The 26,741-nt window shown below is 43.6% G+C and overlaps 1 protein-coding gene across 2 annotated transcripts; it reads left to right on the top strand.

The window, feature by feature from the left end:
* Nucleotides 1–2,463: 2,463 nt before the first annotated feature.
* On the top strand, nucleotides 2,464–26,740 carry MEIOB (meiosis specific with OB-fold). Of its 2 annotated transcripts, none has more exons than XM_036915910.2 (14): nucleotides 2,464–2,607; nucleotides 5,627–5,703; nucleotides 7,341–7,398; nucleotides 9,378–9,509; nucleotides 11,779–11,851; nucleotides 13,692–13,887; nucleotides 15,941–16,041; nucleotides 16,907–16,959; nucleotides 17,046–17,141; nucleotides 19,979–20,080; nucleotides 20,616–20,769; nucleotides 22,415–22,598; nucleotides 23,315–23,401; nucleotides 26,361–26,740. In XM_036915910.2, the coding sequence occupies exons 2-14, from the start codon at nucleotides 5,635–5,637 to the stop codon at nucleotides 26,469–26,471; spliced, it is 1,416 nt and encodes a 471-aa protein (XP_036771805.2). In that variant the 5' UTR covers nucleotides 2,464–2,607; nucleotides 5,627–5,634; the 3' UTR covers nucleotides 26,472–26,740. The 2 variants fall into 2 exon arrangements, with proteins under 2 accessions (XP_036771805.2, XP_036771807.2); XM_036915912.2 differs by lacking the exon at nucleotides 23,315–23,401 and adding an exon at nucleotides 3,973–4,128 and having other exon boundaries at nucleotides 2,464–2,629.
* Nucleotide 26,741: the final 1 nt, after the last annotated feature.

Genomic DNA, 26,741 nt, shown 5'->3' with positions numbered 1-26,741 from the left:
TGTGTTCAAGACCTTCTCTTCCTGCCATCTCCCTCCTTCAACACTTTCTCTCTGTGCAGTGTGCATCAGGCACGTAGAGCCTAAAGGGGCACACTGGGCGCTCAGCAGCCCCGTGCACAGACTACAGGCGCTGCATCTGTGTAAGCCCCACTCCTGCTCACTTTGGTTTACCACAGATCAACTCGTAGGTCAGGCTGCTAATAGGGTTTCAGTTCCACTTCACAGCTCAACCCTGATTCTTACTACTTCCAGCCAAGGGTCAGCATTTATGTTTCTCCTCTCAGTTGCTTTGCTCCTGGAACAAGTTAAGGTCTTTTCTGCTTGGGCCACTGGAACTTAAGAAGGGATCTGTTCTTTCCTCAACTCCTTGAATCGTGATTCAGCAATTTGCATGGATTCTCCCCCAGAATTTTCTGGAATATTCCTGGAGAGGAAAGAGTTGCTACTGCTTTGCTTTTTCATGAACTCTCTCCCTTCCAATGCTTCTTCAAACTTTCCTGGGCCCAACTTCCTAGGGGTCCTTTTACTCTTCCTCTCGTTTCATCCTCTCATTTGTGCCAATAGTTCTTAAATTGCGTCGTTTGCCTCTGAATCTGGTCTCCAGATCTAGTTCTTCCAACCCCACTCACAGGTTACCTCACTCCTCTTCTCCAGGTAAACCTTTGCAGAGATTCGCACAAACATCTGTGAAGGTCAGCCTGCCTACAACCTGTTTAAACGCTGGCCGGTCCCTCTACAGATGGAGGACTTGGGGAGTGGGACTAGTATTCCATCTTCCAGTGTTTCAGCTTCTAGCAGGGTTATTGTGATCACAGCATCAACCTTAAAGGTTACTTTGTTGTTTAAAAAAGGTGGGCTTGTAATTTATTAAAATAATTGTCAGTGTTTTCCTACTGATTAAGTAAGTGTAAAGTTGATTATTGTGTATTTTGTCCGTCACTCCCCCGCGACAGGCTCCTTGATGGCCTGACGGCTGGCTGCTCTGGGGAGGGGAGGGGAGCGGCCTCACCCCGTTCCTCAGCCAGCCGGACGCTCCTGTAGCTCTGACCCGTGCTCCCGCGCCCTCGACTTCTCCAAGCCCCAAGGCCGGGCATCCTTGATGGGGTTTCTGTTCACATCCATCCAAAATGTCTTGACAAGCCAATTCTATTGTTAAGAACAAACCAAGTTCACAGAACTGCTTCAAAAAATGGAAGCAATGAATTCTTTATGCAATAACAGGGTCCGAATCTCATTATTAACATCTGGCAACTCCACTGTTTCAGGCTGGTGCTTCAAAGCAGCGTGTCTTATGAAAAGCCTTGTTGTCCTGGTGAAGCTGACCAGACTTGCTTAATCTTAGATAGCTTTCAGTGAAAATTATATATGAAAATCTGAAAAAATACAAAATTAAAACTTTTCTCCCCCACTGATGCTCACATGAAGAATGCACACTACTTTTATACCTTTTTTCCCACATTAAAATTGACTTAAAATGCTAGTTCATTCTTTTGGAAAGATCAAGATATGTCCTTTTAAAGAGAGAGAGTGGAAAGGAATATGGAAAAAAATTTTTAAAGCTTTCTCTATTAAATCCGAAGTGGTGGGAATGCAATTACTTTATTTTTCTTTCATTATTATTTGCTATTAAAAAGTAACAAATGAAAAATAAAAACCATGTTTTGATAATAACATAAAACTCGCCTCTGATGTCGTATTTTTCTTTAATATATGGTTGTATAAGCTACGCATGGACAGTCGGCGACAAATCTAATGGATTTCGTTGTTGGAACTTGACTTGTCCCTGATTAGTACTTTGTTAACAAAAGTTTATAACTAAAAAGGTTTCCAAACGGCAGCAGCTAAAAAACATGAAGAGCTGGCAATTTTTTTTGTCAGTTCCACCTAAGTCCAGCCGTCGGCCCGCCAGGCTACGGCCAGTCCTCCTCTGAAATGCCCTGCGCCGCACCCCGGGGACAGCGCCGCCCGGCGCGGGCGCTCTCCTCCTGCAGGGGGCACGGCGCGCGCTCTCTCCCTCCAGCGACACAACCACGGTCACACGCAGCGTAAGAAACCACACCCGCCGGCCCCCTCGGAGCAGCCTGAAGACCACGGTCAAGGTCACTGGGCCCCGACGGACAGCGCTCGCCTGGCCTCTGCGGCTTCGCGGCCCCCCCGCGCTCGCGGCCGTGTGTGCGCATGCGCGCGTGCCCGGTCGCGGCCTTCCCCCCTCGACAGCTCCGCCCCACCCCCGCTGTGGCCGCGCTTCAGCTCGGCCCCAGACCCCGTGCATCGGCCCCCTTGGCCACCCGACCCCCGTTCCGCCGTCCGCCAGCTCGGGCCCGGCGAGCGAAAAGAGACCGCGAACCGGCTCCTCACCACCCGGACTCGAGAGGAACGGCGCCTCCCCTAGGGGCGGCACCTTCGGTCTGAGGGGCGGGGCCAGAGGACGGGGCGGGGCAAAGGGGGCGGGGTCTGCGCTGACGGGCACTGAGGGGTCGTCGCGTCCTGGGCCGAGCGCGCTGAGGAAAAGCGGCGTTGTTGGCCTCCGCGCGGCGGACCGCTGTCCAGGCGCTAGGAGCGGCCGGGTGTGGGGCGCCCCCGGGAGCAGCGCGAGCCGAGGCTGAGGTGACGCCCGCGCCCTGAGGCGGTGGGTCCCGCGCGGCTGAGGGCGGGGCTCGGGCTGCTCGCGGGGCGGCGCGGCAGTGGCGCGGCCCGAGACCAGCCGCCCGCGGGCGGCCCCGCCGGAGTCCCGCGCCGCCGCTGGAGCGCGCGTGAGGGTCCCCGCAGCGCGGCTCGGCCCCTCGGGGCCCGGGGGAGGGCGCAGGGAGTGAGCCCGCGGGGCCCGCGGTGTGCCGGGCGGTCTCAGCAGGCGCCCGCGAGGTGGCCGGCGGAGGGCGGCTGCGCTTCGCTGCGAGGCGGGCCCTTTCCTCCGACTCCGGAGGCAGCGCTTAGTTGGAAGCCGTGAGCTGCCGGGCAGGTGGCGGACGCGCGGGCGTCGTGTCTCGCGCCGGGCAGCGCCGCCCGCCGGGCCCTGAGGAGATGCCCCGGCCCGAGCCAGCCCCCGGGGCCCCCGCGTGGGTTCACGCGGACCTGAGGCGGGGTCGGCGGGTGCCCCTCCGCCCGAGATGGGGGGTCGGGGGGTCTGCTCGTCTGGAGGGCGAGGCGCGGCCGTGTCCGCCGCAGATGCCGGGGGTCAGGAGGGCCGGAGGGGACCCGAGCACGGGGGCTGTCGGCCGGCCTTGGGGGCCTGGGGGTCCCGAGGGGGAGGGCGCCGCCCGCCTGGCCCAGGTCCCGTGCGAGGCAAGGAGAGCGCCGACGGGCCGAGGCGCCGGGGCCGGGGGGCGCCCGCCGCGGCGGTGCTTGGGCTCAGCAGGGCGCTGGGAAGAGCGGCCCGCCGGGGAGAGACTCCGTCCGGGCCTTCAAGGAATTCCGTGTCGGGTGGGGAGGGAAGGAGGAGGCCGGCGGGGAGGCGGCCCGGTGCAGGAGGTGACGGGAAGGACTGGGGGCTTGGCGGGGACCGCGGGGGTCCGGGCAGCGACGACGGCGGGTGCCGGGATCTTCTGAGGGCCAGGGCCGGGCGCTCCGGGCACCAGCTCCGCGCTGGCCCCCCGGCCCCGGAGGAAGGGACTGCGGGGGGCCGGCCACATCGGACGGTCGCCCGCCAAAGCAGGGGAGGGCCCAGCGCTCAGGAGGGACCGGGGAGACCTAGATGGGGAGCTGGGCAGATCGTCGCGGCAAACCCGGTGCCCGGCACTTCGCGCCATCCTCACGGCGGGCATCCGCAGCGACCGCCGCTGCCACCACGTTACCCGAAACGGCTGGTTCCACCGCCGCTTCTCCGGTCTTCCGTCCTCGCAAGGACCCGAGTCAGCGGCCCCGGGGCACACACGGCTGCTCCCACGTCCGGCCGTCTGTCTTCCTTGCTTTTCTAAAACTCCGAGGCCTCTGCATGGTGGACGGACTCCCAGCCCTACCCCCGTCCTGATTCAGGGCCAGACGGGCACGTACCGGGCGCAGCGCACACGAGGCGGATGGACGAAGGAGGCGTAGGCCAGGCGATGAGGTGCTCCAAGTGAGGAGTGACTGCGCGGGCTGCTGGAGAGGAAGGAAGAGATACATTTAAAATACATTTGGAAAGTGGAAGGGGTGGGTTGCTCATAAATGGTATGATCTCTGTATCACCATATTGAGCTCCTTATTTCATGTTAATTTGTATTTCTCAAAATGTCCCAGTAGAAAAGCAAGTTGTCATTTGTGTGTGTGTGTGTGTGTGTGTGGGCAGACACTAAAGTACACCACCATATATTTTAAATAATAGTAGAAACCGAGGGAACTTCAAAGAGTTCGTGTAACATCACAAGTCAGTGACCAAACCATCAAGAGATGTTAAGGAAAAAAATGGGGAACTCATTTAGTGGGTAGACAGGTTGTGTGTTTACACAAAACCCAACTACTGAATAGGTCATGTTCTAACCTTAAGTGTCTGATAATCAACAGGCTCTCAATAAATGTTTGAGTGGGTGGATGAATGAATGAATCAGTCAGTGATGGTTTGGCAAGTATTTCAGAGACTAAAATTGCAGAGTGAGCCAGATGAGATCAGGCCAAACTTTGAGTGAAAAACTTAACAGTTTAAGAAGAACAGTTGTTTCTTCTGGCACAGAAGGCCTCAGATGCAGAAACCGCAGCACTGGGTAGGAATGAAAAGCACTGGTTTCATCTTTTGAGAGTTGCAGATGTCTATGCACCTTATATACATTGTTTCAGATTCTCACAACAGCCCTGAAGTGAATAAGTCCATATTTTATGGATGAAGAGAGTAAAGCTCAGTAATGTCCAAACCCTCCACCATAAACAAGTGGCGCTGGAATTCAAAATCATATTTGACTGACTGTACAGGCTCCCTGAAACACGTGTTACGGGACACGTCCTGAGAGCGAAGCCTGTAGATAAAGGCACTCACAAATAGAGGCCATGTGTTGCAAAGTGAAGTCTAGTAAATAAATCATCTAGTTTGGTGTAGCTGACAACTGTTACTACACTAAACATTTTTAGTGATGATATTGAGGGACAAGCCAACATTTCACTCATTTGGTATTTACTGAGTGGTTTTTATGTGTAATACAGAAAAAAAAACATTGAAATACAGAAAAATATAAGATTCCATCTCTGCCCTCATGGAGCTTACCATCCAGATACAAGGTTAAAATCATGACCTGTCCCCACACAGTGTAACAAAATCATGGTTTGAAGTATTTACAATAGAGTTTTGCCATATTTTCAAAAGTTGGCTCTATGCTAATATTTAAATCTGCAGATATCCCATTGAATCATCTCTCATCTGAAACTCTAAATTTACAGGGTGTACAAAAATTTCTAAATTATATACATCTTTGGAAAGTGAAAGTTAAAAATTGAAACCTAACTATACCATTGAAAATTATAAAAGGACATTTGAACCATGTTTTTTGCAGGTTGAATGTGTATTAATTTACATTTTACTGTTATAATAAAAACTTTCTCAAAAGAATGAGTAAAATATCCAGTGCTTTCCTAAATACATTCTTTTTTTAATCTTGGAATTTTTCATGGTTTATTTCAGTTATTTAATTTATCCATCTAAATTATGTTTTCTACAATGCAGGTAAAAGAATGGCAAACTCCTTTGCATCGAAGACCTTCACTGCACTTTCAGAGCTGCGTCCAAATATGGCTAATCTAGTAGGTTTCAGTGATGCAGTGGTGGGGTGGCTCTCTAATGAAAGTATGTGGTCATGTTACACTGTGTCAACGCTGTCTGTGCATTCGACACATGATTGTATAATTGATAAGTGTAGAGATGCTCGTTGCATTAGTATACTGTTAGATATTAAGTACCTTTAAACTTCTGTGTATTTATGCCAGATAAATGGAAATTGGTCTTTACTTTGTCTATAGTCAATTGTAGATACGACTATCGATTGTTTAAAATGATCAAAAGTTAGTTTGTATTACTTTAATTAAATATTTAATAACAGCTGAAAATTAGCATTGTAAAATCAAAGCATTTTTGTTGAACATTGTCTATCCTCTAATCAAAATTTCCAAGCTATAGTGTGAAATTCCTGTCATTATGCTAATTTTATTATATAAAGGTACACAATAGGTGTATTTCTGAAGTGATCATGTGAAAATTCATTTTTTGGGAGGGGTTGTGCGGGAATTCAATCATTTCAGATACACCAAGACTGCTATTTATTTAAAAGAAGTCAAGCTGGAATTATAAGGTGAAGAACTGACTGTAGAGCAGTTACCATGTTCCCTTGCGTTCCCTACCCCTGAAGCAGTCTGCTATTACAGTCGGCATTTGTGAATCAGACATCTTATAAATTTACATGTAAATTTAATAATTTGCAATGGAAATGTTAGTCATGATAAAAGTAATTATTGCGTTATTGTTTTTCTTGAAAGGAAAACTGTTTGCTATTTGCCTCTTGAGTTAGAAAGTTTTGCTCAATGTTTCCATTAGTGGTGTTTTCCCAACAAAATTCAGTGAGATCTTCATGTATGTGGAATTTAAGAAATGGTAGCAGTACGCCTAAATGTAACGAGACATTAGGACTCATTACATGTAGGCCAATAGCTCAGCTAGGACTCAGTAGTTTTAAAACCTTGAGCATATTTTAAATATAACAGATTATTGTGAGCTTAAAATCAGTTGCTAGAATTAGTAGTATAAGTTTTAGTTTATCCTTTCAGAAAAAGGTAGTTATTTTTATTTCTTAAAGCACTTTTTTAATATTTAATTTTTCTTTGGTGGTCACTAAAAAGAACATTACAATTTTAAGGCAATGTGAATATCTTCAAGGTTTGAAAGCTAGGACTTTAGAGCTTATATTTATTAGCAACAATATACAAGTTTTGTTACAATCTAATTTGTATTACTGTCCAGCATGTTTGGATTAAGAAGCTAGGAAATTTTATGTGGATTGTTAGAAAACCCTATGTAAAAGAAAGCTTTGAAGACCATGGCAGATTAAATTCCATTATATATGTGCTCTGAGTGAATTCAGTAAGGGCTGATAGTGTAGGGCAATTACTGTTCTCCACCTAGTGACTGAAAATAAAGTGAAAACATACTAAGTATTAAATGATTTTGTTTGTAATAGCAGTTAACTGTCTTATTACTTTATACTGTTCCTTATGGAATTGAACATTCATGAAGTTCTTTTAGATGTTTGTCTGGGATAAATACATTTAAATAGTTCCTAGTCAAAAATGTTTGTTAGAGCCAATAAAATATAACAAGTCCATGAAATTAAATGTACCATCTACATCTGTACTTAATATTAGTCTTCTATAACCTTTATGTTTTTCAGAAAATAATCGGTATAGTTATTGGGAAAACAGATGTCAAAGGCTTTCCAGACAGAAAAAGCTGAGTTCTATTTAACTCTTTGCTTCATTTTTCATCAGCTGTGGCTTATGACTACACTAAAGTATATTTAAGTGATTAAATTTTCCATGCCTGTTTAACTCCTGAAGAGCAAGGGCTGTTGTTCTCAGTTGTATGGTAAAGTACTCAGTTTAAGACCATATGTGTTAGGACATCAAAATAATTTTCATGATTTTATTCAATGTTTCTTAAACATAATTTTAAGCTTTATATATTCAATGTGAAAATAGTTGAAATGGCCACCTCATTAATGTGTATCAATGTGTATTTATTGAATACCTCCACTGGTTAAAGCCCTGTGTAAAGGTAAGATAGAGAGAAATTGCAGTCTCATTATCATCTTTAGATATCACAGTGTCCGAGCATATGACCTTGGAGCTAAGTTGGGTTCAGTCATGGAGCAGTCTAAGATCAGCCCTATGTACAGCTGTGAAATCGAGATAGATAAAGCTGGTGTGAGAATTAAATGAGCTCATGCCTGTCAGGGTGTGTGATGTGTAATAAGAATTCCATGTTAACTGTCACTTTCAGCCATGAGATACAGCTACACAGGTAAATCTCAAGACAGAAAGTGATAAAGAGGAAAGTTTTCCAGCAGGGAGCAGGGATGTGTCATGCTAGAGGCATGTTGAGCTGGAGAAGCATGATGGCAGCATCTGTGTATTTACCCTAACAACCAGAAAAAAATGCAGTGAAAGAAAATCTTTCATACAAGGACTGTGGTTAACCTTGGCTTTGGTGGTTCTTAACTGAGTTGCTTGAACTGTGCAAGAGTTTTGGGACTATGGAAATGTAATCCAAGTCTGAAATTGAATTTTAAAAATCAACTCACCTTCAGATAGTTCTAGTTGACATGCAAAGATACAATATTGAATGCCAAACTAGCAAATCACTATGACTAGCTTCTAAAGTGTCAGTGCTGTTTGTTAAAGGTTACAGTGTAAGTAACTTGAAGCAATCAGAGCTCTAGTCATCCAGTCAATAATTTTGGCAGAAGACGTTAATTTTGTTTGAGTCACCTGGGTAATTGTGGCTCTGTTATTTGACTCCTGGTACAGTGACAGGCCGCTTTATTTTATTTCATACACTGTTCTATTACTTCTGAGGTGAATAACAAATGTCATGTCCACCCATACTTGTGTCTTCACTTCATAATAATTGATTAGGTCAGAATTACCATTTAAATAGTTTGAGATAGTCTATATGTCTGTTTTCTAAGTTTTAGAAGGAATACCTTAAAATACAAGAATTAGGAAAAGGTCAATGTTTAAATACTTGCTAAAATTACAACAATGAGATACAATTCTCATTCATCAGACTGTGAGGCAAGGGGACAGTTCTGTGGTGTTTGACTACTTTTTTATAATATATGCACAGTATTCCTTTTTTGAAGAAGATATGTTTAGTGACTATAAAAAACATTACACGTACAAAATATTAATATATTTTCATTAAAAATTCAAGTAGCACAGACGGTCGTGGACTTCTTCATTCAGCCCCCAACTCCTCCCATTTCAGTCCCCCCACAGAGGTAAACATTGTAACAGTTCATCAGATATCTATAATTTGCATAGTCATGTTAGGTAAGTCCTGTTACTTTTTTAATTAGCAAAAACAGCAAAGAAAGTTCATTTTGAAAAGAATGTACTTGCTGACCCCTAGTGGTGTGATTTAGTAACACATTTATTTTGAAATAATTTAGACCAGAATTATGATTTAGGTTAAAACAGTTTAACAGTGAGAGAGAAATGGATAATCTGAGATAACATCTGGATGGTTCAAGCCTATGTGTTGTTCCCTCCAAATAAACAGGTAATTGGGTGATGGTCAATAAATTATTATAGAATTTATATCTGAGATACTGGTTTATACCATGTGTTTGAATATTTTATCATCATAATCATATTCAAAACTAAAAAAAGTTTTCATGTGAAAAATAAAAGCTTTGGCTTTCTGTTAGACATTGGATCAGAAAGGTACACTTGCAGCTTCACCATCCGAGACTCACCAACCCATTTTGTGAATGCAGCATCCTGGGGCAGCGAAGACTACATCAGATCTCTTTCTGACAGCTTCAGGGTCGGCGACTGTGGTAAGCTGGCACTGACTCTTTTTTTTTAGTTAAAGTATCGTTAATATACTATCTTATGTTGGTTTCAAATGTACATCACAGTGGTTCAACAGTCCCCGTGATCAACTTATATTGTGATTGCCCCCTAACCCCCCACCCCTGCGCCTGTCCCAACCCCTGCCCCTTGGTGACCACTAGTCACTTCTCAGTGTCTAGGGGTTTACTACTGTTTTGTTCCTTCTGTTTTGCTTTGTTTTTATATTCCACAAACAACTGAAATCATATGGTATTTGTCTTTCTCCGCCTGCTTGATTCTTGACGTGTCTCTATGATGGTATTATTGCTGTGATAGGTTCATGGTGACTGCACTGAGGGAGCCAACGTGAAGTAAGACAGTTCCTAACTGTGTCAGCACTGACCTCTACCAGATAAAACTCAAGTGCTAAGAGCATAACACAAGGCATTTAGCATCACTTGGAAGCGTACAAACGTGATAGTCACATATTTTTACGAGGTAGCTTTACAATCTTTGGTTTAGTTCATATTTCAGTTTGCATCAATCCCTGTTTTGCTGTAACTTATCTTTCTGTAAACATAGGGCTGCTAAACAGATTTTGATAAGGGTGATATTTGAATTTTTAATGTTATTTTAAGAAACTTTATTTAAAAGTAAAGTCTAAAATAACAAATCTTCTGCAGCCTTTGCCCACCCAAATACCCCTCTGGTGGTACAGTGTAGTGTAATAAAAAGAACAAGGACTTCAGAGACAGACAATCTGGAGTCAAATCCTCCTTCCAACGTTTATTTACATCACAGCTTTGAGAAAATGCCTTAATCTTGTTGTGCCCTGACTATGAATTATACCCTGTAGATGCCTGTGAATGTTAAATTCCTGTGCCTGAGATAAATTGTAGAATTCAGTCACTCGTAGATGACAGCTGTACCTTCACACAGGGAACAAGCACATATACCAGCTTTCTTTCGTGGGAGAGAAAAGTGGGGGAAGAGCAAGGCAGATTCTTCAGCCACTCCTCCTGTGTTGTACCATCGAGCAGCTACATAGCACCTCCCTAGAAGCAGAGCCCAGGAGGACTTTTGTGCCAATGATGTGCTGAGGGAGAACTCTCAGGAGCAGCCTGCAAGGACGGGGCTGGGAGAAGCTTAGCAAAGACCCAGGAGGGAGCTCTGGGGCCTGAGTGGCCCCCTCAGAGCGGCAGCCCGGAAGGAGTGTCACCTCCTCGCACCGCCCCCTTCTATTCTGTGGTGGCAGCACTTGCTGTCCATCCCTAGGCCCATGCCCTGCGCTGTTACCACTGTGACCATGACAGCCATCGCTCTCTGAGATGATCTGGCTAGATCATGTATTGCTTTGCATTATCAGCTTCCGGGGTGTTGTATGTACTAACTAGCTGAATAAGGTAATTGAGGGGATGGACTATGATGTCAGATAACTTTTCAGACTTCACAGGGCCCAGCTTGGTTAGAAACATCCCTTGGATGAATGCCATAGTGTAAGTGGTCTAGATGGTCTAGAGCTAAAGATATATTTTGGTGTTAAGATAGTATGTGCTGATGGTTGTCGCAATAGGGATGGATGAGATAAGGGATTTTAAGAGCATAAAGTCAGCTAGGATCATAGATTTAAATAGAATCTTAGTGTGACAGAGTGAAAAGATTACATATTTTAAATCAGAACAGTTCTAATCCTAGCTCTACTACTTTCTGGATACCAAACCTCTGTGAGCTTCCATTTCTCCATTTGTAAAAAGAGCTAATCATGGAATAGTTCTGTGAGGAATTAGTAAAATGGAACATAAAAAGGTCTGACACAGACCATAAGGAAAGGGAAACCCTAAAATGTTAAGTCACAAAGCTGGCAAGTTGTGGAGTGCCAGTCAGAGCCCAGGTTTTGCATTGCCCTTCACCCCACCACTGCTGTTTTCGAGAGTAGCTGTGAAGTGGGTGAAGATCAGTTAAAGTGTTTGTTTTCTAGAAGGGCAGGTTGTAACCAAATCAAGTATCCAGTGCCACTAGTCAATAAAGTACTGTTAATATGGGTTGTATGTTGGAATTTAAACTCAAAGCATAAAAAATGTCACCCGGGACCAAACTGATGGTTGTGTCTCAGGACCCCTTTCTTGCAGTGACACCAGGCGGTGGAGGTGGGGGTCATATGACACCAACGCAGCGGTTACGGATGGCCCTGTAAGGTCCCTTGTTGTCCACACTTGTTTTTTATTTATCCTGTTGCTTCTTTGTTAATCACATCATACTTTTTCCCTGATTCAGTGGTAATTGAAAATCCCCTGATCCAAAGAAAGGAACTAGAAAGAGAAGAAAAATTCAGCCCTGAAACTCCTAGGTAAATATCTATTTAGTGCAGAGATCACCAATTTTTGTGCTAGAATGATCATTATTAAATCAATTATTAAATTAAATTTAAAATATGCTTAGTTTTGTGTCAGATTAGCAGAGAGCTTACCGCTCTCTACATAAGATCTTTCTAATAGAATACTTAACCTGGAAGTATTCTATTAGAAAATCATTGTCTCTTTAAGCTTGTCTCTTAAAGGTGTGTACTTCAATTTGAAAATTAGGGGTTTATTTCTTCCTCATAATATTTATCATATTTCCCTAATAATTTATGTTGATATAGGATCACGTGAAAAAATGGCTTTGTTTTTAATACTTCTATTTTCATTCTTAGCTTAACGAATATTTGGCTCTAGTCATATTAAAGCTGAACAATGAGAAGAAAAGAAATTTTGGAAGGGGTGTATATATATAAATATATATTTCATATCAAGGTGTAACTCTGCTCACACCCTCACTATTTTAGTTCAGGCTCCCTAGAAGCAGAGCCCAGGAGGACTTTTGTGCCAATGATGTGCTGAGGGAGAGCTCTCAGGAGCAGCCTGTAAGGACGGGGCTGGGAGAAGCTTAGCAAAGACCCAGGAGGGAGCTCTGGGGCCTGAGTGGCCCCCTCAGAGCGGCAGCCTGGAAGGAGTGTCACCTCCTCGCACCGCCCCCTTCTATTCTGTGGTGGCAGCACTTGCTGTCCATCCCTAGGCCCATGCCCTGCGCTGTTACCACTGTGACCATGACAGCCATCGCTCTCTGAGATGATCTGGCTAGCTGTTCTCATTTGTCTCCCTCTCACGCCTGTGCCTCTGCCAAATCAAGGGCTGCCTGTCTTCCCCACTGCATCTCTGGGCCCAGACTCAGGTCTGGCTCCTGATAGGCTCTCAGTAAATGTTTGTATAATGGGTGGAGGGAGGAAGGGAAGGGCATTTGTGGCAGATGGAACAAACACGAAACCTCCTAGCCTTTTCCAGAACAATTAGTAATAGGTTGAACCATATGAAACTGCTGACGTTGACTGTTTTTCATCTTAAAATGTCAATTTCATAGCCTCCTAGTGTGATATGGCTGGAGTACAGGGCCAGGGCAGGAGAGGAACAGAAGCTTGAGAGAGAAGCAGATACTTGGCAGACAGCTTTGCCTGTTGTACCGACTTCATTGTTCAGTGAGGGCTAGTCCAGAAGGGCTTCAAGCTGGGAAAGAATACATTCATATTTGTGGTTTAGGAAAATCCCTTTGCCAGCTGAGGAGCGTGGACCTTAGGGGAACGAAGCTTAGGAGACAAAGCAATAGTTGGGGTGAGAAGTGATGAGTTAAACACTTAAAGCAGCAACCGGGGAAGGAGGGGCAGAGGCCCAGACTAGAGGCCTGGGGAGTCTCTATGGAGGGGACTTGGGGTTGGTCAGCTGGACAGGAAGCAGTGCCTCAGTTCGTGTGGAGTGTGTACATGTGGTGCATCTACCCCTCTAGAGCACCAAGAAGTGAAGCATAGTCCTCGGTCGGAAGTACACAGGCAGTGGGCGTCAGCGGGCTCCGGGCGACAAGCCCCGACCACTGCGCCTGTGTCCCCCGCTTTACTGAAGCTCAGAGTCTCGGCCAGGCTGGCCAGCTGTCGTCAGCACGCTTAAAACTCGGCACAAATTGGTCCTCAAACATTTCCTTAATGAAAATACATTTTGAGCAAAAAATGTTACCCTTTCCAACATTTCTATGAGTGAAAAGTATAAATTTTCTTATTAGAGTCTAAATTGCAGCCAAAAAATAATTTAACTGCAAACCTGAAAGTATTCTATTAGAAAACTATTTGATATGAACTTTTTAAATGTGTTTTTGCAATTTAGTGACTATAAGCTGCTGCTCAGTGAGACTCACTCAATAGTAAAACTTTGCTCCAGTTATGAAGTGGACACCAAGTTGCTTTCTTTGATACATTTACCTGTTAAAGAGTCTCGTGACTATTATTCATTGGGTGACATTGTTGCAAATGGACACAGTCTGGATGGGAAAATTATTAATGTGCTTGCAGCTGTGAAGTTGGTAAGTAAAAATCTCAACAAAGTTAAGTTCACTTTGGTGGGGGACATTCGATCACTTGGTTTGTGTTTGGAAAGTAGTAACCAGCTGGACTGAATTTTCCTCTGTCTCTTGGCCTGTAGTCAGCTGAATTAAGAAAATGGTACTATTTCTCATTTAAGGGAAAGTAGCATTTTATCTGTAATGAGAGGCAAAATAAAATCATACCTGAATGTTAAATGCAGCGCTTACTCATAAATGATCCACTAACTATATGAAAGCCTTTCATACTTCAGTTAAACAAAGATGCAGGTGGAAAGGGTAAACTCATTGAAGATCTCCATGGAATTCACTGAAGATGTGCAAATTGAATAGACCAAGGAATGAATGCTTGTGGGCTCTCAGAGCTGTCCTTGCTGGTGGTGTAGGGAGAATCCCCACTGTAGCATGCAGGGCCCGCGGGCCGGGTAGCAGGTGCGTTTCACGTCCCGGTGCATCAGCATCTCCCTCTTACTCACTTAGTGACACTGCCTTTGAGCTCCACAGGGGGCAGACTAGAGCTGCTTGTCAGGGACTTAGAGGTGGACCTCAAGGGCAAGGTGTCACAAAATAAAGCACATGAAGGAAGTTAAAGGGGCAAGACTGATTTCTCATTATATGGAATGATGATAGAAGGTAAAAAATAGGGAGTAGACTTAGGTACTTGTAGTTAATGTTGAAGTAGCTATAATTCCTTTTCTATGTTACATGACTGCCTGAGAGTATCAACTCTCCCTGATGTCAGGCTCCTGGTGGCAGCAGCCATGTCTGCTTTGCTCAGCACCTAGCCCCAGCCTGGCACAGTGCTTGCCCTGTGGGCACTCAGTGTAGTGCCGCATGGAGGAATAAACACTCCAGGACAATCCCAAAAAGTAGGAGAAATCACAGTCTAGGTTCAATCTCAAAGGCAGGATATGATCTCTCAGTTTTCCCACAATTCTATATGACACCTTTATATTATAGTGTCGTTAAGTTTTCTAAAACTCAGCATGAATATAAGCAAACACCTGCAACAGCTTTTTCTATGCTCCCCCAAAGACCCTGGCACCCTCTCCCGTAAAATGACATTACTTCCTTTTTTCATGCCTTTCTTCCCGTTTTGCTTCCATTGCTCTTACATTTCCTTGATTCACATTTTTATCTGACCTGTCCTCTCTTCCTTCTCACCCCTGCTCAGGTCTCTGCACTTTAGAACTACTCTTCCTACGGGCTCTGTGTGCCATGGTGTGGCAGGCCTCTCACACTCTGGCTGTCCTTGCCTGCAGCTTCCTCCTCGATCCTGCTCTCTTGCTGACAGACAGGAGGCTTTCTTCAGGTCCTTCCCACAGAGCCCAGCTCGGCCCGTAAATGCTGTGGTGACAGTGGCACAGGGCAGCTAGCTGACCATCCGTGTGTGGGCCATTGCTAGGCAGTTGCTCTAGGTGCCTGCTGCTCCATGCGAGCTCCCAGGGTGGGGCAGCAGGGCTCTGAGTTCACCTCTGCCCCCCAATCCTCTTACCGCAGTGTGGATCATATCACACAGTATGTCAGCGTGCCGCCCTTACAGCCCTCACTTGGCTGTCACCACCTGATCCCTGTGAAGGCGACCAAGGAGGTACTGATACCCAGACCTGTGCCAGCAAGACGAGGAGCCTGTGGCCCAGAGAGATTCGAGTTCATCCAGTCCCAGGCACTCCACGCTGGCCCTGTGCTGAGCTGTGGTGATACACAGCTGTTGAAAATATACTTTCTCACTGAGTCCACACAGATGCCACCCAGGGTCTTGCCATGGAACATTTTTCTGACAAGATCCCTCAAGCCTTAACTTAAAGCACACCTATCTGTGTCTCTCTTCAAATTGCATAACTTACAACTTCAGTTAATATACCTAGTTTAGAGATAGAAGATATGTGTAAATGATTTGATATTGGTGATTCTTGCTATTTTGATATTTCTAATTTGTTGTTTAAAAGGTAAACATTTATGTATTTCTATCAACAAATATTTAAGTACCTCTACAACTATAGGCAAAAAATAATGATTTCCTTCAATTTCTAAGGTTGGAGAGCCAAAATACTTTACAACTTCAGACCGAAGAAAAGGCCAGAGGTGTGAAGTTAAACTCTATGATGAGACAGAGTCTTCCTTTGCAATGATATGGTAACCTCACACATCTGTTCCAGACTGTGAGATCCCTTCTCTTGTCACGGAGGCAGAACATTTTGTTTTACTGGGAAGATGGTAGATTTCATATCAAGAAAGGAGTAGCAATAGGAGAGAAATGATACTTTAAATCTTGCTCCTCATGTTGAGTGTTTCAGTCTGTGCTGTAAGATTGCCTTACAATGAGACCTTTAGACAGCATAGGATTGCCTAGATGGGCTGCACTGCCACTGGGTTATTACTGTACTCAGTTTTATAACACATGGCAACTTACTAGGTCCCACTGGTGAGGACCAAGCCAGCACTTGTGTGACTGCTTGGGTATTACTCTGAAGCTGGGCCACAGGGGACGGCAGAAAAGCAAGGGTTGTCACAGGCTGGGTTCCGTGGGGCACCTGGTGGGTTGGACATGGGGTGGGGCTACACGCTGAAGCACCGCAGGGCACAGTAGGGTATTGTGTAGGCTGCAGATGCCTAGGTACCAAAGACAGCACTGAATCTGAACCAGGCCTTTCCTCCAAGTCCCTCGAGCAGTTCATCCATTGTAGGGGCCTCTCTCTGTGGTCTGGGAGTCTAGAGACTTGCAGTCACTCAGTTGTAACTGGCCTGCAGTGACCAGAGTGGTGAGCAAAGAAAGAGGCAGGAGCAGAAGTTGTGAGACGAATGGTGCTGAAGGAATGGTTCATCATGTAGGTGCTGGATGCTCTGCGAGACAGACAGTGTAGCCTTGCAAAACGCAGGAGCAGCCAACATCCTGAACCTGCGCCTTTGAGCACACAGGGGATAGGGTCTTTTTTAGGTAAATAATGTGGTCACTGATAGTTTTTTCTCAGTTTCTCTCACTTCTTTTTAAAATATGCAGTTGGGATAACGAATCCATCCTACTTGCACAGAGATGGATGCCACGAGAAACAGGTATCGTAGTTCAATGATTGTGTTCAATATCTGTCATTTCTTATCCCCCCATGTAATAATTTCAAAACATTTTTTTCCCCAAACAGTAATATTTGCCTCAGATGTAAGAATAAGCTTTGACAAATTTCGGAACTGCATGACAGCAACTGTAATCTCAAAAACCATTATCACAACTAATCCAGGTAAAAAGCTATCTGAAATTTTGTATACCTTTGGAAATGACTATCACATATTCCAATAGTGGTGCAGTGTATTTAAGAAGGAAAACAAAGCTTGGAGTTCATTTGAATTAAAAATTAAAAATTGCTTTATATGACTTCCAAACACAATGAACTATGTCTTTGACATCTTTACTAAAGAAATGTGAAACACCAGACTCATTTTTAAAGCATTATCCCCTGTGACGACGTTTGAGAGATCTATTCATTGGATACCTAAATATTCACTATTTAAAAAATAAATTGGGTTTCACTACATTCAAATAACTTAGTGCTAGAGCACTGACAACACACATGTGGTATGGTCAGTTCAAAACTATAAGTTAAATGCCCGGAAGTCCCACTGGAGTGGTTGCTGAAAGGGGTTACAGCTTATTCCAGCGTGAGGCCTGGGGGGCCAGGATCTGAGGAGATGGGGGCTGGTGCCCTTAAGCATCCTGGGAGTGCCTTGTCGCAGATTGAACAATCAGCCCCACGCTGCAGAAGAGGGCAGAAGTCTTGGAAATGGAATGATCCTTCACAATCTTAAGATGTTGGAAATACGTAATGTGTCACTTTAAACAAAGTTCACTCTGCTGGTCATTAACAAAGCATCAACAGTGAATGGGAATTCTGAAGTGATTTTATTATGTCTTTGACCAAATCATTAGCAGAATTTTTAGAACTAGAAGATGAGATGTAAAATGAAAAGACTGTTTTGCTAAACACTGGATCTTGCCGTCCACCCCAGGAATGTCGTTTCCTTGAAGGCAGCACCACGGGAGGTGATGTGCTCCTGACTTGCTCCTCACTGAGTGCTCGTCTGCGGGCCATGCTGCGTGCCGGGCACTGTTCTGGCTGGGGTCCAGTGACGAAACGAGATTCTCTGCCCTCATGCAGCTCGCATTCTGGCTGCGGGGAGACAGATAAGCTACCTGTGAACTATCAATATGTAAGATGAGAAAGAGGAGCAGGGTGTGTGGGGCAGGTCCCAGTTTACAGAGGGTGGTCAGAGAGCCCTCCTGGGGAGGGTGACATCTGAGCAGAGACGTGACGAGGCAGCGGGGGGCCGACCGTGGGAAAGAGCACCAGGCAGAGGGAGCCACCAGGGCAAAGCCCGCCGCGGAGAGGCCCCCGGCCGGCGGGGAGCGAGGTGTGGTTGGAGCTGACCCCCAGCCTGCAGCAGGAGCGAGGCCAGAAGCGTGGTGGGGACCACGAAGGCCTCATGCCCTGGTGGAAGGGCTTTGGCTTTTACTCTGCAGGACGGGGATCAGGTTGGGGTTTAGAGCAGAGCAGGGCCGTTATCCAAGTGCTAAAGGATCACTGGCTTATCGTTGCAAGTCGGTGGTGACCCAGCCACAGTCTCTTCTCAGCACCCGGGACAGAGTGCTACTCTTCAATTCCTTTGTTTTTTTTGAGGGGTGTACTATGGTTTATTATTTTTAATAATTTCTTAATGCTGATAGTTCATTATTTATTTTAATTAGTAACATCAGTGACAAAAAATCTCCATCCTTTTAGGGTAAATTTTCTGGGAAAGTTTCTAAAAGACAGTTGGATTTGCCTGTTGGAAGTATTACGAAACTTGACAGGATTGATTGCGTCCAAACCTCGAGTCTAAGTGAGACAGTCAGCCAGTGCTGTACACCTGGTGCGCAGCAGTTCTGTCTGCAGTTCAGAAATGTTCCCCACTAACCCACAGATGATTATAACATGGCTTTTATTTGCCAAGTGCTAAGATTACGTAGATCCTTTCTGGAACAAGGCAAGGCACAAGGGATTGGATGCTGGAAATGGAGATGAAAAGGCAAAACCCTGGCTCACAAGGACTTGCAATGTAGTTCTGAGAAGAACAGGGACATGGCTCCTGGTGTAATGGGAGCAAGGAGGGAGAGAGGCCTGACTGCCCAGGCGAGCCGGGGCCCCAGCGCCTTCAGGACCACCTGTGGAATGTTGCAGTGGCTGAGGGAGGGTGGGAAGACAACCACGCGTGCAGATGGGGCCCAGGGCTGAGGGCATCAGAGTCACATGAGAGCCTTTTCTCAGAATTCCATTCGCGCACCATCTGACTATCTCAGAGTGCTCAGATCCCAAGTTGAGGAGGAAGCCTTTCAAGTAAACTTCTCTTAAAAATATTTTTTTCTTGTCCAGAATAATCAAATCCATAAGATTAATGGTTTCCAGAGGCTGAAGGGGGTGAAAGGATTGGGGGTGACAGCTAAGGAGTGCAGGGTCTCTTCTGAGAGTAATGATACTCTAAAATTGTTCTAAAGTTGACTGTGGTGATGGTCGCACAACTCTGTGACTGTACATAAGGCAATAAATCATACAATAAAGATGTGTAAATTGGATGGTATGTGAATTATATCTCAATAAAGCTCTATTTAAAAAATATGTATATTTTTTCTGATTAGAAAAGAAATATATAAAAAATTCAGAAAATACATAAAAGCATAAAAAGGAAAACAAAGATCACCTAAATTCTCACAATCTTATACAAGAGAATATTTTTCTAACATTTAATACTATTTCTTTGATATATATTCTTCCAGATAATTTTGCATATATATATATATATATTTTTTAAATTGGAAGGACATTCTACCACCTAGTTTTGTAAGCTGCTTTTTGCACTTACATCTGGTATCATCTTTCCATGTCAATAGAATGCTACACCACATTGTTAATGCTTGCAGAACATTCTATTTGATTGTACCCTTATATGTGTTCAGTTTTTTACCATTACCAAAATAATTTTGGTTCATTCACAATTACTTAAAAGGTCATCAGATTGTTTTTTACTTACATATTTTCAATTTAAGATACACCAGAAGCTAACATCCTATTGAATTTTATAAGAGAAAATAAAGAAACAAATCCTCTGGATGATGAAATTGATAGTTATTTGAAAGAATCCATCAATTGTAAGTGATCTTTAAATGTTATTTGAATTTTAAAAAGGCCAAAATTTGGGCCTGTAAAGTTTTGTTTTACATAGTAAAAGGTGCCATATTCTTATTCTGTAACTGCTTTTACAGAATTTCCAACTTTTTAAAAGGTAGTTTAAAACTTGTAGAGGTTCCTGTAACTTTTGGCAATCTGATGAGAGCTAAAAAATTGAGCTGACTCTCCTTTTCTTATTGATTTTTAAGACTTCTTTAGAAATTCTGGATATGAGTCCTTTGTCTCTGTTACAGATGCTTGCCTTTCCGCTCTTTCAGTGGCATCTTCTGATGACCAGAAATTCTTCATCTTAATGAAGACTAATTTCTCATTCTTTTTGTTTTTTTGTTTTTTTTTAATTTTATTCCATTTGTATAATCAGTTTCACTATAGCAAACATAATTTTTGTTAACTGAAATTACTCTCATTTGAACTTTGTAACTTTTCTATTTATATATAATCCTTTGGCGCTCTCAGGCTGTATGGAGAGCTGTAATAACTTATTTTCATTTTCAGTAAATACAATAGTCGATGTCTATACAGTTGAACAATTAAAGGGAAAAGCTTTGAAGAATGATGGAAAAGCTGACCCTTTCTACGGCATCCTCTATGCTCACATTTCTGCACTGAACATTGATGGTGAACCTGCAAGAGTTGTTCGAAATAGATGGTAAGCAGCCAAATTACTTTTAGCAAATTAATTCTTATAAGAAATAAAAACCAACTATGGTTAATAAGTTTTAAGCTCTATAAAAGTTAAAGCCATTCTTTGACATAAAAGTGGTTATGTATTTGAGAGAAATATAGAAATAAAAGGTCCATATTGACATTTCCATGGCAAACTATTTAGATTCAAAGACTATAATTTCCTTTTAAAGTAAAATTTAATTTACTGTGTTTCTGCAACCCCACTAATACAAAGATGTACTACTGCCAGAAACTTTTAAGTGATATGACAAACTGTTGTTTTATAACTTATCGGAAAATTATTTCGGTTATCACATCCTATAGCAGTGCAAGGGACAGCATTTAAAAATTTTCAGATTGCTTGGTGAATATGATTTCCAACCTCTCCTGTCAAAGTTAATACCTACTTGCATAGAAGGAAACCCCAGTAGATTTAGTAATCTTAGCCAAAGGATGCTTGGCAAGAAACACAGAAAATGTTATTATGAAAGTCTCACTTCGGATTTCTGTAACTGAAATTTTTATTGCAATAGTTCTAGATACACATGGAGTTGTAAGAAATAACACAGAGCCCACACACACTTTGTCTGGTTTCCCCCAATGGCAACATTGCAAAATGGTAATATCACATCACATAGGCAAAATATTGACATGAGTTCAATCTACTGATTTTATTAGCATTTCCCCAGATTGACATGCAGTCTTCTGTGTGTGTATTAAGTCTATATAGTTTCATCACATGTGTAGGTTTGTATATATATCACCACAGTCAAGATCCTAACCTATGGATTTTTAAAACATTTATGACTTGGTAATAAAGTTGAAAAAACTAACTTGGGGGATGCTGTGTAAGGCAAAAATAAACATAAATTTTTTTTTTCAAAAATATTTTTCAAAACTTAAAAAAAATTTACTGTCTCCCTCATTTTTCTTACATCTCTAATAACAATATTTGAGGAAAAGCACCTAAAATTTACTTTAAAAGTGACCTGTGTTTAGATAGGAAACACTATCGTCAGATTATTCCTCTACTTGAGAAATTTGAATTAGTCTCCCTAAATTGGCAAAAGTAAGGCCAACTTCAAAAATGTGGAATAGCATGTAATTGTCGCTGAAGAGAGAAGAGCATTGCCAGTGTAAACCTGACCAGCCCTGTGGTTTTCCAGTACATGCACAGAAGACCTAGTACAGGACCGTAACTGAATGCTCATCTGACCCAGGCTGTCTAGGCACAAAACTAGCACAGAACTGCCTGCCCTTAGAGCAGCAGGCCAGGGAGATAAGGCGGACTTACCTGAAATAACACGAAATAGGAGGTGACCAGATAGGGTGAGTGCTGACATGTAATGTCTGCAGCTGTTAGCAGAGGGGAGGATGCGGGGAAGGAAGGCCTCAGCAGGGAAAGGCCGGGCAGGAGGCAGGGCCAGGAGGACTGACCCCAGGGCCAGGTGGGCCACGAGAGCTGAAGGAGGAACTGCGACTTCTCTTTGGACTTTCTGTCTTGCATCCTGCACAGCGTGAGCATGCAGAGACTGTATACTCTAATGGAGACTCTGAAGTGCACAAGTCTTCTAGAGATCGGATGTGTTGCCTAGGGCCTCGCATTTTATCACTGATTTTCTTTTCAGTTCAGGCTGCGGTTACACTATAAATGAAGCTTCCAGCCCTTGTACAGCTTGCAACAAAGATTCTCTGCGTCTTAAGCCCGTCCTTCCCAGCTTGGATATGCTAATTGATGTCTCTGACCACACGGGCACCCTCCACTCCTGCAGTCTGGCAGGAGGAGTCGCTGAGGAGACTTTGGGCTACTCGGTAAATAGCGCAAAGGAAAACATGTTCAGAAGTATTTCCAAACTGAACTCTCTTCCCTAAAAATATAGGTTTTGGTGAAAATTTGATAGAAATTAATACATTTGTAAAGAGGTCTCGGGAAAATCAGTCTTGGTTTAAACACATTGCTTTAATGAACAGATAATTACATGTTGTATATCCAAGTCACAACTAATATTAACTATCAGAAGTAAGGACAGAGGCCCATGGCCACTGTGGAGAACAGACAAAACGCTATGTAGTCAGGTAGTGGTGGGTAAGAGGACACATGAGGGTGATGAGGCGGCTCTCCCAGGGGAGGGTGCGGTGATGCTGCACCGGCCCAGCCGCAGGAAGTCAGCGGCCAGCTTCCCCACCACCTGCTGCCACAGGACTGCCGCAGAGGCTGAGGTGAGCTCAGAGGTGAGGTGAGCTCGTGCACCTGGACATAGGCATGCGCTCCCCTGAAGTTTACCATTACACCTCAGTTTCAGGTGGCTTCCAAGTGTGTTCCAGGGACTCTCCTGTCCTGAGCCACATGGTCGGCTTTGAGATTCAGTTTAGAGCCTTTCTGTCCTTATTTCCTCTGTCAAGAGGATTGAGCTGTAGTAACAGAATAAAATTCTATTTCTAGTGATGAGATTGAAGTTTCATGTTGTTGTCAAGATAGTTATTTATATATACTTTGGAAATACTTGTTTGATTTTTTTTTTAACCAGGTAAATGAGTTTCTTGCAATGACTGGCGAACAGAGAACAGCATTAAAGTGGCAATTCCTTTTGGAAAGGAGCAAAATTTACTTAAAAGTTAGTGTATTTTATAGTACTATGCCATTCTATATGTTCAAACAATAAGCAAGTCCTAGAGTGTGGCCTAACAAATTGGGGGATTGGTTATTTTTAATAATAAGATAATGCCCCATTCGTGGGCATGCAGAAGGGCTCGGCTCCCACAGACACAGTAGGAGTAGTCAAGGTTTTGCATATAGTATAAAGGAGTTACAGATGACACCAAAGAAATGTAGACCAGCAAAGAAATCAATCCACTGATGTGAATTCCAAGGCAACACACTGGGCTTTAGAGTCACAGCTGTGGCCCACGGCCCTGCCATGTCGCGGAGCTCCTCACTTAGGTGGGCAGTATAAGATAGCATAGCTGAATGCTGAGATGCTGGGGTACACAGACTTGGGTTCGAATCCCCGTTCCACCACCCCTCAGTTTATGTGGCCCTTTGGAGGTTATGTATGACCCCTCTAAGCCTCTAAAATGCTGTGACCCTACAGCTCCACTCAGAGCAGACTCCTGTAGCACTAGTGACTCTTCAGTGCTGGAGCATCATCGATCTAGTGTTGAAGGTGCAAAAGGGGGAGTGGGACAGATTCCCTTGCTTTTTGCAAATGAGGAAAGTGGGACCAAGAAATGTCATCACTTGCCCCAGGTCACAGGTGAGACGGGGCTGCACCCTACATTATTTCTCTCCTTCCATCTCGCAAATGTTTTCTCTGTTACACTCTTAAAAGTCTTCAAGCTCTTGTTTAAGTTGTCATTCTATCTGTTGACATTTACTGTACTAGAACTTAACAGTGAGAAGAATTTTAAAACATACTCATAAGCACATGTTTCATCAGTGGTCCTCAATAGTATCATCTTTGGTCACGTAGCCTCTAGAGAATTACAGGTCATTCTGGTGAAAAAATGCGAGCAAAGGTGGGAAACAGCATCTTAATGTTACTATGCGAACAGTTGTGATCTCATGGATACCCTGGAAGGGTCTCTGAGAACAATGCCTCTATTCCATCTCAGCCTCATAAGCAGGTTTTCCCATTTTCCAGTAGCTTCCTTCCTTCTGGCCTCAAGCATGTCTGAATAGGATGCATACATGAAGTCCCCAGTGGCCTCACCAGTATTTCTAGGACTTTGGTTTGAGGCCTCTTCATTACTAGGCAGAAGAGGAAAAATCACAGAAATATATTACATCTCTTCCACCATTAACATGAGTTTACCTTCATACTGTCTCTTCCCAAATCAGAGTACATAGCTGACCCTTGAACAGTGTGAGAGTTAGGGGTGCTGACCCCCTGCACAGCTGAAAAGCCCTGTTTAAGTTTTGACTCCTCCCAAACCTTAACTACTAAGAGGCTACTGTTGACGGGAAACATAGCCGATTAACACATATTTTGTATGTTATTTGTACTATAGATGTATTTTTTTGATAAAGTAAGCTAGAGAAAAGAAAATGTTTTTTTCAAATTGTTGCAGATCTCCAAAAATTTTTCCAATCTATTTATTGAGAAAAATCCAGGCATTAGCAGACCTTCCCAGTTCAATCCTGTGTTGTTCAAAGGTCAGCTGTACTCAGATCCTTGACCAACGTTGTTTTCCCTCCAAACAGAAGGTCCAAGTTGATAATGAGTTTGATCAGTTTAAATTCACAGCAACTTATAGTTTCCCAGATTGATCAAATATAACAACAAATTACTCTCCAGTAAAGGGACATGGTACCTTTCCAGAGAGTATATTAAAAAGGTATTGAAGGTAGATTTCACAAAGATTTTAAGCAGATATAAAAATTTTAACACAAAATGTAGTAAACATCATGAGAATAAAATACAATTTCAATTGTTATAAATCAATTGAAACAGAACATGTAATTTTAAAAATAACAACTTATACTACTCTGCTAAAAACAAAGTATTCCTATATATTTTGGACATTTTATATATTTATCATATTTCAATTAAAAACAGTGGGCCAGCTGGAGGGATTTCAAAGCGAGGTATTCATTTTAATGTTGTAAAACACATGGTGATATTAGTTCAAGTCCCTTACAATCTGACATTAGTGTAAAAGAAATTTCCAAGTAGCATAAACCTATGACTCACATAAAAAGAAGTGAACACATCAGAATTTAACTCATTAATTAATGAAGGAACCAGTAAGATGTCTTTTTAAAAACAGGCTGAAAGGAGAATTAGAAGAATAGACACTGAGGCAGACAGGATGCTGGCATGAGTTTCTTACAGATGCAAAACTGGCGTGTCCCCCAGGCAGAGTACCCTGCATGTCACCCAGACAGAGCCCCTCAAGCTTGTGTGAGGGGATCGTTGGTATCACTGCCTGCTCTTGACACCCTGCAGTCCACAGAGGCTCGGCTAGCGCAGTGGAAGGTGCAGAGCCGTGCAGTCAGGCAAGTTAGAAGGTGTTCCGGCCACCACCACACCAAGGGGCAGCGTGCCACTGAAGGGATGCATGCTGCTTGTCTTGACTGCCCACTTCAGAGCCCTTCACAGGGTTTTCCTATTAGTCTTTGAAATTGAAATGGCTGGCAGATGTGTCCTTCCACTGTAAATAAAATGTTGGTGAGAGTGTTTTTGTTATCTGTGAAAGGTAAGGCACCATTATTAGTAAACTTCCTCACCACATCCTTGTAGTCTGACAGATTAATGGCTATCGCAACTGGTAGTGTGAACACACTTAAACCCCTTTTTTTTGTATATGTTGGATTTGAATCCCGACTTTCCTACCTGAGAGGAATGTAATGAATAAAGGATGCAGATTTTTACAAAACCACCATCAGAAGCCAGATCTGTAATCTCTCCTCTGAACTCTGGCTGATGCGGAAAGCCTGTTGTGTTGCCTTGCAGCTTTAATTGACGTTTATGCTGCTGTGGATGAATAAACATGGCATTCTCTGTGGTTTTGCTTTCAGCTTTACATACAAGGTGAGCTTTAGAAGTAACTCTTTCTCTCTTTTTCTCTTGACAGATTTTTTTATCACCCAGAGCACGGGGTGGGTTGAGAATTAGCGTACTCTCCTGTAAACTCGCGGATCCTATTGAAGCAAGTAGGAGCTTGTCTGCACAAGGACATGTTTAAAACCATTAAACTCTGGAAAAGTGTATGAGTTTTAACTCCCTTTAAAGTGGGAAATGAGTTTGAAAATTATGGATAAAATTGTTTTTTGTTCAAATGTGGTAAAAATGTTTCTCTAAGTTGTTTCCTCCTGGAGTTGGTTTGGGCCTAAGCCTTAAAATCTCTCTCACCTAAACTCACATCTTGGCCTTTTCTACCAGCTTTCTCTTCCCAAGCTGGAAAATGCATGCACGAATTAATAAACAGGTTTAATCTTTCCCACGGCTATGAACG

This window comes from Manis pentadactyla, chromosome 10 (assembly GCF_030020395.1).
Source record: "Manis pentadactyla isolate mManPen7 chromosome 10, mManPen7.hap1, whole genome shotgun sequence".
Classification (NCBI taxonomy): domain Eukaryota; kingdom Metazoa; phylum Chordata; class Mammalia; order Pholidota; family Manidae; genus Manis; species Manis pentadactyla.
The sequence above is the reverse complement of the archived record's forward strand: the minus strand, read 5'-3'. Positions and strand labels throughout refer to the sequence as shown.